The sequence below is a fragment of the Neopsephotus bourkii genome, unplaced genomic scaffold (genome assembly GCF_033783945.1).
Source record: "Neopsephotus bourkii isolate Nb327-2 ecotype Australia unplaced genomic scaffold, CSIRO-AGI_Nbou_v1 NB_739, whole genome shotgun sequence".
NCBI lineage: Eukaryota > Metazoa > Chordata > Aves > Psittaciformes > Psittacidae > Neopsephotus > Neopsephotus bourkii.
The window spans coordinates 2325427-2339092 of NW_026901237.1; the positions used below are offsets into that span (position 1 = coordinate 2325427).

General features: G+C 39.4%; 1 protein-coding gene across 3 annotated transcripts in view; it reads right to left on the reverse strand.

The window, feature by feature from the left end:
- The window catches only part of STAG1 (STAG1 cohesin complex component), a 178125-nt gene that overhangs the window by 112899 nt on the left and 51560 nt on the right, over positions 1-13666 (reverse strand). For all 3 annotated transcript variants that reach the window (XM_061354474.1, XM_061354475.1, XM_061354476.1), the window contains one exon: positions 6345-6509. In XM_061354474.1, the coding sequence (XP_061210458.1) occupies positions 6345-6509 (165 nt within the window). The remainder of the gene's footprint in view (positions 1-6344; positions 6510-13666) is intronic.

Sequence of the window (13666 nt, forward strand, 5' to 3'; positions counted from 1 at the left end):
GAGTTGAGTTGAATCCAGGAGCTGATCCAGTTAAAAATAAAAAATCCATCGAAGTGTCAGGCTCTAATTAAATCTATTTCTTGGTGTGACTACAAAACACATAAGAAAGGTGTAAAAAACATCAGGTGTAGGAGAAGGTGAGACCAATCTGTTCAACAGCTGCCTCAGTTTATGCAAGATTAAAGCAGGTGTGTAACAAGTCTTTCTAACCAGAACCACTGGAAGGACTAAGGAACATGGGGATTATTTATGCTGCATAATGATTATGTGATTAAAATAACTGTGAGAGAAAATTCCAGGGAGTTGAGAGAAGTAAGCAAAGCAAAGCTTAATCCATGCAGAATGCATCAGGAACCAGCTGACAAAGCTGAGCAGTCACTGCAGTTTGCTCTACTGTCTTCTTCCTCCCCTGGAAAAAGCTAGCCCAAGGAGCAGCCTCACTCTCTGGGAGGACACCAGATGCCTTCTCTAAGGCCAGTGCCACCTCGTGCTCCTTGTTCCCAGACTCAGCTTCCTGTTGCAATAGCTAACGTACCTGTGATCACCAGGATAGGGGAGCTGAATGCTTCTGCAGCAAGACGTGATGGGGAACAATGATGTTCAAAACTTCTGCTCTGCCTGTACAGTGGCTAAATCTGGCCTCCCCTAACTTCTAATTAACTGAAACTAATGTTACTATGAACACAGGAAAAATTATGGTTGTAAAAGGAGCTGCTGGCTTAATACTGGAATGGGTGTAATTCCATGGTCTGAGCTATGCAAGGAAGTAGTATACAGAACATAATTTCTGCCCTAAATGGTACAAAATATAAAAATTACTGAAAGTATATAGTATATGCTATATTAACAAGAAGCATAAAGACATCAGTTTGGAAGAACTTACTATCTTGCATTTTCTTGACCAGATCATCAAAATCTCAAAGTGCCAGGAATAGGCACTTGATGTACTAATAATTTCAGTCATAAAATAATTTCAGATACAGGTGTTGATGACTGAACTTCACCCAAACCTGATACATTAGGAGCTAGAAACTGGGGGAAAAAGAACAAAAAAAGAGCACTCCTGAAAGTGGAGAGAGTATTTCCTTTATCTCTTCCGTATTATTTCCAACAAATCAAAGGTGTAATTGTAAGGATAAATACCCTTTATTTTTGCATGTAGTAATCTTGAACCTGTCTGTCTGCAACAGACAGGTGGATAAACACTGAAAGCGAGTATAATACTGAAAATATTGTTAACATTTCAGAAATATATTAAATTAGTATTAATGAAGTCTTTTTAATCATTTCAGGTAATCAATTGAAGGGGAAAAAGTGACTGAGGGTGTTCCTGCTCTGATACTCACACTTTCTAGCCAGTGCAGTACTGTGAAAAAGAGTCACAGCTTGCCAACACGAGGCCAGTAGGTGCAGAGATGACAAAAATATGAGGAACTGAAATGTAAAAAGCAAAGAAAACCTGCTGTGACAGGGTAAGCAGTGCTGCAAATACAGCTTTACTCAGATAGGAAGGGAGCCTTTCAGGACTCAAATCCACTCGTGCCAAGGTGCAGAGACAAGAACAATGAGGAACCACATACATTCCTGATTTCTCGTGGCACAAAGAAAACTCCCATTTCAACACACTAGAAAGCTCTCTTTGTATACATATCCTAAAATGCCTGTTGCCATACTTTCACCATACTTACTCTGAACCATGTCTAACTGACACCAAGATTACTTTTATTAGCTAGGCAAAGTAGAGGGTTCAGACTTTTTTTCCTAACCTGTAGTGAACTGATAACATCACAGAATCATAGAATACTTAAGGTTGGAAAGGACCTTAAGATCGTCAAGTTCCAACCCCCCTGCCATGGGCAGGTACACCTTGCTCTAAACCATATCACGCAAGGCCTCATCCAATCTGGCCTTGAACACTGCCAGGGATGGAGTTAAGGTAAATGGTAATGCATGTGAAGTGAGACAGTGAGGCACTGGCACAGGTTGCCCAGAGAAGCCGTGGCTGCCCCATCCCTGGTAGTGCTCAAGGCCAGGCTGGATGGGACTTGGAGCACCCTGCTCTAGTGGAAGGTGTCACTGCCTTGGCAGGGGGTTGGAACTGGATGAGCTTTAAGGTCCCATCCAACCCAAACCAGTACATGATTTTACAGTCAATAGGAAATGTATTCTTGTCATAGCAAATTAGATCTGAAGTAAAACTTATTTTTAAGCGTTAATAATTGATAATTTTGGGAAGTAGTAATCTCTAGAGTCTAAGAAAAAGGTTATTTACAATAATATTATTGACTCTATGTAGTTAAATATATCTACAATAAGTTTTCATTCCCAAAAGCTGCTAAAAATATTTCTAGACCCTTTTTCCATTATCACAGTTGCCTAGTCGCAAGATCTGACAAGCTATTAATAATTTCCATAATGATAAATAGTAGAGTTTGTAGTAAATCTGACAAGCTACATTAAAGGTATTTCAACCTGTAGTGAACTGCTAACATCAGTTAAGGGTAAATGGTAATGGCATGTGAAGTGAGACAGTGAGGCACTGGCACAGTGTGCCCAGAGAAGCTGTGGCTGCCCCATCCCTGGCAGTGTTCAAGGCCAGGCTGGATGGGGCTTGGAGCAAGCTGGTCTAGTGGAAGGTGTCCCTGCCCATGGCACGGGGTTGGAACTGGATGAGCTTTAAGGTCCCTTCCAATTCTAACTATTCTATGATAATACTATGGAGTAATCAAGGAATAGATTGGTTATGCTTTGGTATTGAACACCTCCTATAACTACCAATGATTTTCTCTGATGTTCTGGGAGAGGCACCAATTTCTTTTGCAAACAAGAAAGCAGAACACTTTCATGCTTGGTTTGACCAACGTACAAGAACAAACTTCATTACAGCTAATTGGTCACAATTTACTTCGGAGAAATTTTCAGACTGAAGCCTTAACAAAATCTGAGATCGTCTCACACCCTGTTTCACTGCTGGCTTAATGCTAGGGTCAGAGACCAATATAGAAGCGTCCATAAAGATTTAAGCTACAAGTTACCCTCTGTACTGGGGACTCAGCTGGAGGAGTGGAGGTTCACCCACACCCTTAATTCCCATCAGGTTCAAATCAGGCACTTTAGGACATGAGAAATGGTGATAGTCTATTCTACCTACAGAAGTTTAGAGAGGGGGAAATATAGTGGATATAGCTGTGTACATAAAATCAGTCTAGGAATAAATAAATAAACAAGAGAGACAAATGACAAAAAGCAGAAGAGTATTATGTTTGCCTCAGAAAAAAACCCATAGAGCCTAAAAAAGCTCAATGAGAAGTCTGAATGGACTAACAAAACGTACACAAGGAAACACGAACAGCAGGTCACATCACAGTTCATATATGGCAGCTGTCAACATAAAAACTTTTTAAGCAACTAACTGTACAAAATGTTACAGAGCAAATTAAAAAGCAGTGACAACAACCCAATACCAACTTAAGGCGGGTATCAAACTGATTTATAGAATTCAAGTAAGATTTAACCCCAACACAGCTAGCACTTCATAATAGAGGCAAAGATTTATATGCAATGAGCAGCTCTGAAGCTACATATACTTGAAATACAAAATACCAACCTAACTTTGTTTCCCTGGAAGAACCAAACAGCAATAAGCCTGAAGAGAAGAATTAAATGAATCCTGCTATGAGAACCAAAATAGAGGAGAAACTTAAAAGAAGTGAGAATTGAATTCAGCTACAGACTTCCATGAGTTGGCAACACAAAGCCAGGAAAATCTAACAACTAAAATAAATCCTGAAAGCAAACAGCAGGAGCAGATAGATCAGAAAACACATGATTCCCTGTAATCTCAGAATGTATAAATGGAATTTTGCTGGGTTTTTATTGCTGCAAGAAAACTTAAGAGCACTACAAAAAAATGTAGGTTCATATTACAGGGAAAGAACTAGATATTGAGAAGTGACAGGTTCTGACAAATCCAAATATACGTAATTTATCAGAAAATTGGCAATACTGGCAAAACTGCTAAAATTAGCCACAAAACACCCGCATCCAAACTATGAAAAACAAAACCGCCAAGCACTCCTAATTGTTATGTCAAAATCTCTAAGCAATTAAGGAAAAGGTATAAAGATGCTAGTAAGTTTGGTTGGATCTACAGAACCTTGGTTTCCCTTGATTATTGTCCAGAAGTGAAAGTTAAAAGATATTAAATAAATTTTAATTGTATCCTCTTTCTCACTATATGGTCTCTTTCCCTTTTTTTTTTCTTTCCTTTGAATATATTTTTACCAATAGTAGAATTTGCAGAGATGCACAGGTGACACACTTTGGAAATAACGGTTCAAGTCATTTATGCCTGTTTGTAGCCCAAGCCTTCAAACAAAAACTATACTAAAAGAGAGGAGATTCAGGCTTAGACATGAGGAAGAATTTTTTTGCAATGAGGGTGGTAAAATCGTGGCACAGCTCACCCAGAGAGATGGTGGATGCACATCCCTAGAGACACTCAACGCCAGGCTGGATGTGGTTCTGGGCAACCTTATCTAGTTGAGGATGTCCGTGCTCACTGCAATATCCCTTCCAACCCAAACTATACTATGATTTTATAAACTTGCCTATTCCTTTACTGTTTGCATATCATTTCTCCACTGCTTAAAATATGCTACTTCTTTCTCATATATGTAGGTGGGGCACATTTTAAGCATGTGTGTGCAAATATATATATATACAAATATACAGACACACACCCTTCTATATCTGCATATACAGTAGTAAATTTCTCAAAACAATTTCTTTGTATTTGAATTCCAAAGATTTCTTAATGCATGCATGCAATTTCCTTTTAGAATTTCATCTGCAAACACTTCTTCTGATGGCATCTCTTGAAAAAGATGAAATGTGTCAAAGTCAATTCCGTACACACACATACGCAGAGTCATCCAATATCAAAGCACTCACTCATTCCTCTTCATTTGGCTCTTGCAAATATCAATAACTCTAAGACAACCCATACTACATAAAGCATATTGTATGTTCTGTACCACAGTAAAACCAGAAAATAGACTCCAGATGTTTCCTCAAATCCTGCCAAAACCGAAATTTAAAAAAGTGTTAAAACCCAAGCAAAGTTAGAAGCCCTGACTTAAAACATATAGGAAGAAGAGGAACAAGTAATCTGTAGCTTTGTTAGGAGTAATTTGTTCTGTCTTCACCTACTAGATAAGAAGGGTCAATCTTGAATAACTGTAAATACAGCAACTATAAAGAATGAAAATTCTCATTTTCTTCCCATTTATTATTTCTTTAGAATGACATCTCAGAACTTCCACAGGTTTGAGACTAGGAAAAAGCCTTCAATAGCTTTCACTCTTTTGGAAGACTAGATTCCTTTGGGAGTTAGACTTTGTTTTTAGCTACACTAAAAGCAATACTGAAAATGGCACTTGGACCCTAAATGTTTATAATTTGCTGTTTTATCATGTCAGTTAGCACCATAAAGCAAAATGAACTGATACTGCATGAGTTCTGTTTTGTTGAACTGCAAAGTAAAGGAGGTTTGCTTAAAGAATCCTTCAGCAGGAATGACTGTCAGCTTTGCACTGCACGGGATGAACAGTGTTTTTGGGCTCACTGTTACTCCTTTGAGTGCCAAAACCAACAGGCGAAGCCCTGTAGCTTCTTAAAAAAGAATAAAAGTACTGTCAAGACCCATAATCTATAGAGGTGCTTGAGGTGGAACTCATCTGATTCAAGAGATCCTGTGAGACCTCTGAAACTGATTAAAACATAAAGGAGGAAGAAACACTTCCAGAGGCAATTCACTACAACTATTTTAGATAATTAATTTACAATTAAAAATTTGCCTTCAAGATGTGTACATCTTTGTCCCTCAGACACAGAGGAAGTACAAGCAACTTGTTTAGTCTTCATCTGCTGCTCTGGTGGGGACAGCAATAAGAGTACAGGGCAAAATACTCAAAGCTGCTTGTGTCAGCAGGTATTTTTGATAAAAAGAAGCAAACAAAAAAGCCTTGGTTTTCCTGATATAAAACTTATTATAGGGTATTTTTTAATGGCCTGCTTAATACCAACACGTATTTTCAATTTGGAAGTAATGGAGAAAATAATGGAGAATTTAAAATACGTAACTTTCTGATCTGTCTCGTCTTTCAGAATTATATATAACAGTGCTCAATCAAAACATTCTGTCCCTTGCTTGATCATATGCAGACAGGCTAATGGACCAATACAGGGTATAAAAAAACCCAACTGTTTACAAAAGCATAGCTTTATATCCTGCAGTCAGGATATACAGAATTGTGAGAGGATGACTTAATTGGTTATTTTACCTGCATGGCACTCTTTCCAAGCTTAACCACCTCAAATAAAGTGACAGGGTCCCCTTCTCCATTCTGCTGAGGGTGGCCATTAGCTCTTCCACGACTTGCTCCTCTGGCTCCAGATTCAGAACGACCCTTGTCCGCTGGAGACTTTCGCGGTTTCTTAGTGGCAGACTGGGCAAAGAAAACCAGCAGAACAAACATCTATTATAGCTCTATCTGAAATCATTCAACGTATCTTTATACATAAATATTACACATATTTATACACTCACACATGTATACACACACAAATATCACAGAATAAACCAGGCTGGAAGGGACCTCAGGAGGTCTCCAGCCTCCAGCCTTTCCTGCTCAAAGCTGGAAATTCAACCAGATTGCTTAGGGCTTTATCGCATGAAGTACCTATATTTTTATTCATCAGTAATTGTTGAGGAACAACTTAAAAGCCACTGTCATGTCGCAGTAAATAGTGGTGACTTCCCAATATGGGAGTATCAGCTCATGTCAATACTCAGATTAGTCTTATTCAACACAGAGAGTTAACAATATGACTAAACTAGATAAATGGTAGTAAATTACAGACAGCAAAAGTGGCTTATGCTGCCACACAGAAACTTTTAGAAGAACTAATGATCTTTGGAAGACAGTAAGTTATTAAAAATGCACTTGTCATGTTAACATTCGGTTTCTGTATTTTTGTTTTCATGCAATTTTTATAAGAAATTGTGCATATAATGAGTCGGCTCTTCAACTCAAATTAAATCACTGGATTTATACAGTCAGGACACAGATTTAGTAGATAATCATAACAGCCCTGTGCTTCAAATTTTCATGAGTTAGAACATTTTCCCTGTGAATCTAAATTATTTATTGTAAATTTTCAGTAGATTCTTCAAGCTTACATCAGGTGGTATAGATCCCCCTTGTAAGAAGTCACTCAGTGAACAGTTTGCTCTGAATTTAGCTTTCTGGAGAAAATAATGCATTATTCTTGCTACGATCTTACTTCTGTATTCTGTTTTACTTCCTCTTGTGAGGCTGAGAAAAGTAAAAGCTGCCATCTTCCACAGAACTATGAAGCTGTTTTGAGGAATTACATCAAAGAAAAGAGCATGCAAGCAACCTGAACATTACATTTAGGACAATATCCTCCTGGTACCATTCAGTTGAATATACTGTCAGATGGATTCTATTAAAGCTTTTCATACAGAACATCAAGTCAGTGTTTTTGGTTCCATCTTCCAAATGTAGACACATTAAGAATATTCCTGCAGAGGAAAAGGATCACATTTCTGGAAGAGAGCTGGTAGAAGACAGACCTGCAGCCTAGCAGGTCCTTACTTTAAAAGGGATCACAGCTGGTGGGGCCAGAGTGCTAAAGAAAAGGGCAAGGCAGAGTGCAACTGCAACTGCCTCTTGCAAGACTGGTGTACGAATGCAAACTGGAAAGCTTAAAATAATGGAACAATCTCTGCGAGAAGTCTTGTGGATAACATCTGCACTTACGATCACAAGAATAGGTGTTCTCCCTCGATGAATTTTTAAACATATGCAAAGCTGTCTTTATCAGCAAGAAAACTATCAATATGTGACATGTTTGAACTCTATTGAGCTCCAAAGAGACGTATGATCACTACTTTATAAAATGGCAAAGAATTAGAAGTAAATTATCTCTTTTGAGATACATAATTCCTGTGCTTATCCAGTCTGGGTGACAGTAAGCCATAAGCTCTTCAACTACCTACAAGGACTGCTAAGAGAAAGCAGGAGTGCAAGTTGATGACCTCCATGGAAGCTAATGGAAGCCCTCTCTATAGTCAGTTTTTCTCACCATGTACTTCAGTGAGAAACTCTAAACACTGCCAGGATGAAGGGAAAACAAGGAGCAGCTGGATGTGAAATGCACACATCCAAAGATACCTTGTTACTGGCATGGAATGAGAAGAGCCACCTACATGGCATGAGTACCACGGATCAGCATGCACATGCTCCAAATGAGTAATCACAAGACACGTAAATGCTCAGTTTAAACTCCACTTTTGTCAGGCATCTTGAGAAAAAGGGGTGCTTTGACCAAGACTCTTAGTGTGAATTAGAAGGGTGGGAACACCAGTGGGCTCTCAGAATAGAGAAATAACTGACAGAGGTACTTCTGACAGAGTAACTGACAAAGCCAGATTCTTCAAATCCAGGTAAAGATCCCAGTATCCTGGACCCAAGTTAACACCAGCACTGAGACTACCTGAATACAGTTTCTCTTTGGTATAGATTTCTTTCAACAAAGAGAACATCTCTCACAATGCAGAAAACAAGTCTTTCATTTAATAAAACCCGTTCTGCATCCAAACTGGGGTAGCTTAATCCGGATGCAGGATCTATACTTAATCCTCCTCAAGATACAAAACAAGGAAAAGATCATCTGCTAAGAAACTGAAGGAAATCCAAAACTAGAACATTCCGAGTTAGGCAAGGATTAACATTTTCAGGTGGAGAGGTACTAGAGAAGGGGTGTCCAGCAGACTTCTACTTCAGAGCACTTCCACCCAGTAGGCATATGACAGGATGCCCAAGATCAACCCCACTCTGGAGTATAAATATGAAAGTAAGTCACACATGGGTCCTCAAGCCTCCAGAAATTGGCTGGTACTCTAATTACAAATTTTTGCAAGCACAAGGACAGAATTGAGGAACTGGCATTATCTTACTAACATACAATACTACAATGCTGTTGTCAGACACACACAGTGTCCCTGAATATACAGCAAGAAACTTCTCAGGCCATCCTGACAGATCTGAGCTTCATACAGGTTCCTATCTCTGAGTACAAAGTTAAATAGGTAAACCTGTTTCAAGAGGAGAATTTTTCATGACGAGAACAACCAGCCATTGCAATAATCTCCCTAGGGAAGTGGTGGATTCCCCAGCATTGGACACTCCAAAGATTCAGCTGGACAGGATGCTGGGCCACCCTGCCTAGTTCATCCTTTGCCAAGAAAGATAGGACTAGTTGATCCCTGAGATCCCTTCCAACCTCATGCTCTGTAATTCTATCCCAAGATGAGTCACATACACCACCACTGAAGCAAGTGAAGAAAAAGCATGGACTGCTACATCCATAGGAATGCAAGAGGACCCCTTCATGATACAGAGTATCTGCGGTATATCTGCAGAGGCAGTGTGCTCTTGGAAGTGGAAACAACAGTAATGTCTCTTTGGGATGCAGGGCTACCTCTGTCTGGCATCCTCAATGCCTAACAAAACCTTTAGATTCGTAGCTTGACTTTGCAGCTCCATTTCCATCTGCCCAGAATATTTGTCTTTCATAAAGAAAGGGTTTGCACTGAGCTAAAGGAGCACTCTTGACACTGAATGCTGGAAGTTTCCAGGAACATTGCTGTAAGTGGTACTGCTGCTTTAAGGCTTAAACTAAGGCAAACCAAATACTTACCTTGACTGTAATTAAGCTAAGATGATGGCAGTTTAAAATTTTAAAATAAATTAGCTACATAATACTTTTGCTTTCATGCCTTTAAAATGATTGGGAAGGGAAAAAAAAAGCAACCCACATTTGCAAGATCAAGTAATACAATGAAAGTTGATTCATTACACTAACAAAGACAAGAAAAAAGTGAAAGTGGCTCAACATTTTCTATTAACATTCCCCAGATTGATCCAACACAGTTCATGAAGAAATAAAGACAGTAAAAGTGTTACAGGTCAGTAACTCCATCTAACCTGCTGCCTTAAATGATGGCCTCTGTGTGCATTCATACTGTAAGTAATTTAAAGCAGTACCTATTTCTCAAGATAGCTGGAAGAACCTTTTTAACCTTCCACTTGAGTAAAACTGAAGAACTTGCCTCTCCACGGCACCATCCTCCTGAGAGGCCTCTGCACTATAACCTTCTGTTAAGCGAAAGAGTGGTAATGTCTGAGCTCTTTCTGAATTAATCCTGATTAAAAACAGAAGGCTACTGCACACTTTGTAACATCATCGTGGTTATCTTGGAAGTTTCTGGATTCAAATGGTCAGTCCTTTAGACTTTATTCATCTAGAAACAACAAGGTGCTCCCTATGAAAAGCCTCATCCCACAGATAAAGACAGATGCAGGTCCCCTAGCATCCCATGCATACAGAGCTGCCTCAGCTATAACACATGCAGTTTAGAACAAAACAAAAAGCAGAGGCAGTGCTGAGGCATGCTGTTGTTTTTTTCAAATTCTTATGTAAAAACATAGCAGGAGTTATAAAAGTCATCTTAAGGAATCAGGATTCTGCTAGAAATGCCTGAATCACTTCAATTCTTCTGGGTAAGAGAACTGCTATCAAAACCAGACTATTTACATAGAAAAATGGAAGAATAGATTGCCAAAAATACAAGGACCATCCCATCAAAAGCTTAAATCAATACCTTCTAATGCCATTAGGATTTATTCACCAGGAAGCTTCAAGTGGTGGGATAGAAAAGTATCCACATACTGGCTGTATGCACTGCATTTCCACAGAGCTACAGAAAGACAGTCACTTCAGTTTTAAGAGATACACCTAAATACCATGCAATCGAGCTGAAACAGGACAATGATGTAAGTCACATCAAACTATAAACTTTGACTACTATGAAAATAAATTCTTCCAAGAGGATTCCTTCCTACTGTTCACTAAGACGTGTATGATTTGGAACCAGAAGGAAAACTCAATCCCCAGCAGTATCTAACATTCATGCTACAAGACTGAATACGGCTAAGAGTCTTCTACAAAGTCGAAATTTCACATATGAATGCAGAGATAAGGAATTGTGGTCTGTCATCTCCATATCAAAAAAATACAAAAGGACCTGAAAGCAAAACTGTACAGTCTGCACTGGGGATAAAAGGACTGCAAATGCCTTTTTCCATCTTGCCTTAATAGAAGAATCTGAGGAGCTGGAGAAAGGCATGCTGGGGTCCTGGTTATGGGATGAGAGAGGCATCAGCAGAGATCTCAGAATTGCCACCTTTGGAACAGAAAGACTGGTATTTCTTCTTGTCCTCTGAACCAAATAGACTAATCTGTCTACTCCTACCTCAAAGCTGACATACAGCCAGGAGATCTCTCTTACTGCCTCAACATCTGACAGCTGAGGCTTAAGCCATGCTGTCCTGAGCCCCTAGGAAGGTACGGCCAGATAGGTCAAAATAAAGCATGCCAATAACATTGAACAGAAAGTGTTGATCCAAGAAAGGAGACAAAAAAGGACAGACAACTCATCTGAGCCTGAGCTCACTAATGTGAAAGCTACACCACATCATAAGCCCTTGGGCTATCAAATCCCCTACCTACAACAGGAGAGCAGTCCATACCCACATGTTTCAATGATGCAGCAGACAGAAAAGGCATTTTTGGCCAGTGTTACTCAGCAGCTTCAACCAGAAGACTATTATAGGTCACTCATTAAATACACCCCACACAATTCACTAAATATATACTCAGACGGTATGCTTGCATGTATTTAAGCAATACTGCGTGCAACAAGATATCCCACTGCTGGATAGTCATTCCACAGGCATCTGGTCTACAAGACTCAGCGGCAGGCATGGGCAAGGGGGAGGCCAGCCCCAGCCACTGTCAGTGCTAGGAAAGGACATGGTGCAACTCCTGCTAAATTCACAGCAAGGCTTGGTGAATTCAGGACAATCAGGTTAGACTGTGAGAGTTGTCTTGAATGACCAATGCACTGGATCTCTTAGTAAGTTGATTGGTATAATCTACCCAGTCAAGTGCTCATTAGAATAGACCCTTATAGAAGTGGAGGGGCAACTTGGAAACAGTGTTTTCAGGAAGGGAAAGCCCCTTAGAAAATTAAAATTCTCTATAAACTGAAGAGATTGTACAAATGGCAAATTCTCAAATGTGGACCTCTGTACAAAACTGTCAAATCTGCAAAGAAAAATGTCTTTCTTGGGAAAAAAAGTCTGGAAAACCCTTTAGTAGTAGTTAATCTTTCTGATAAAATTTATTTATCATCCTGTAGATATAATTTATCTATTCTAAAGATGGAATTTATCTATTTATTCACCTCATTAAATACCTACGTATATTTGATGGAGTACATTGCGTGCAGCTCTGTAACAGAACCATGCAGCAAGACAAAACAGCACAGAACACTTTCAAAAGAAGTCAGTATGTTTATGGCAGATGTGTCACTGCAGTTGTGACGGCCTAAGGGCATAAGCAAATCAGCATTTGCAGGGAGAGATCAAATCTTACTAGACCATAATATTTTGGTTAGGAAAAAAAAATCCAACCCCAAAAAAAACCCAAACCACAAGAAACAGAAGAGCCTTTGGGCAGAAAAGCCTTTCTATAGGTCTATAACAGAAATTAAAAACATCAAAGCTAAGTAGCAGCTGAGAATAACGGCTCTGAATTTAACTAAACATTTTAATCTGTGTCATATCTGAGAATAAAGGTAGGTGGTACCTGTGGAGGAAATAAAAATCATGTTAGCATATGGAAGAGTGGGGGAGAAAAAACATCAGAGCTGCACCTCCTGTAAGAAACAGATAATTCACCTAAGGAAAGTGAATGAGTTAGCAGCATGTATAAGAGAACTATGTGGAGGAGGATAGAAAGCAAAACACAGTGTTTGCAAAACCAATACCTCAATTACTGCGTCCAAGACTTTTCACATAGAATTACGCTATAAATTGCCTAGATTAGATTTTCCAAGGTGTTTGCATTTCTATTCAAGGATATTAGATGTTGAATGGCTCTTTCCTTTTGGCCAATCTTTGTAGATCCACCGTATTTGTTCCTTTCTGTTGCTGCAATATCAATTACAAAGGCAGGATTTGATTGCGTGCCCAAACATATATTCATCAAAAAAACTGTAGTCAAATGACTGAATTTGTGGATCAGGGGGAGCAATAGAAGCCATTTATGTTGACTTTAGCAAGGTTTTCAACAGTCTTCCACAATATTCTTGTATCTAAATTGGGAAGTTGTGATCTGGATGGGTAGAAACACAGTTGAACTCTTGGGCTTAGAGCACAGCAGTTCACAGAAGATCATTCGCTACCTGGAAGCTGGCAATGAGGGAATATGACAGAAGTCTAACTGAACATGTCCAGTTTCCCATCTTTATCAGATAGCTGGAGGGTGTGAGAGAATGTGCTCCCATCAAGAGTGCAGATGACACAACACTGGCAGAGAGACCACATCAAAGGCAAGATAGCTATCAACAGTCTGGAGGACTGGGCTGTCAGCACACTCAAAATTCAACATGGACAAATGCAAAGACCTGCACCTGGCAGAGGAATAAATTCCTGCACCAATGCAGGCTGGA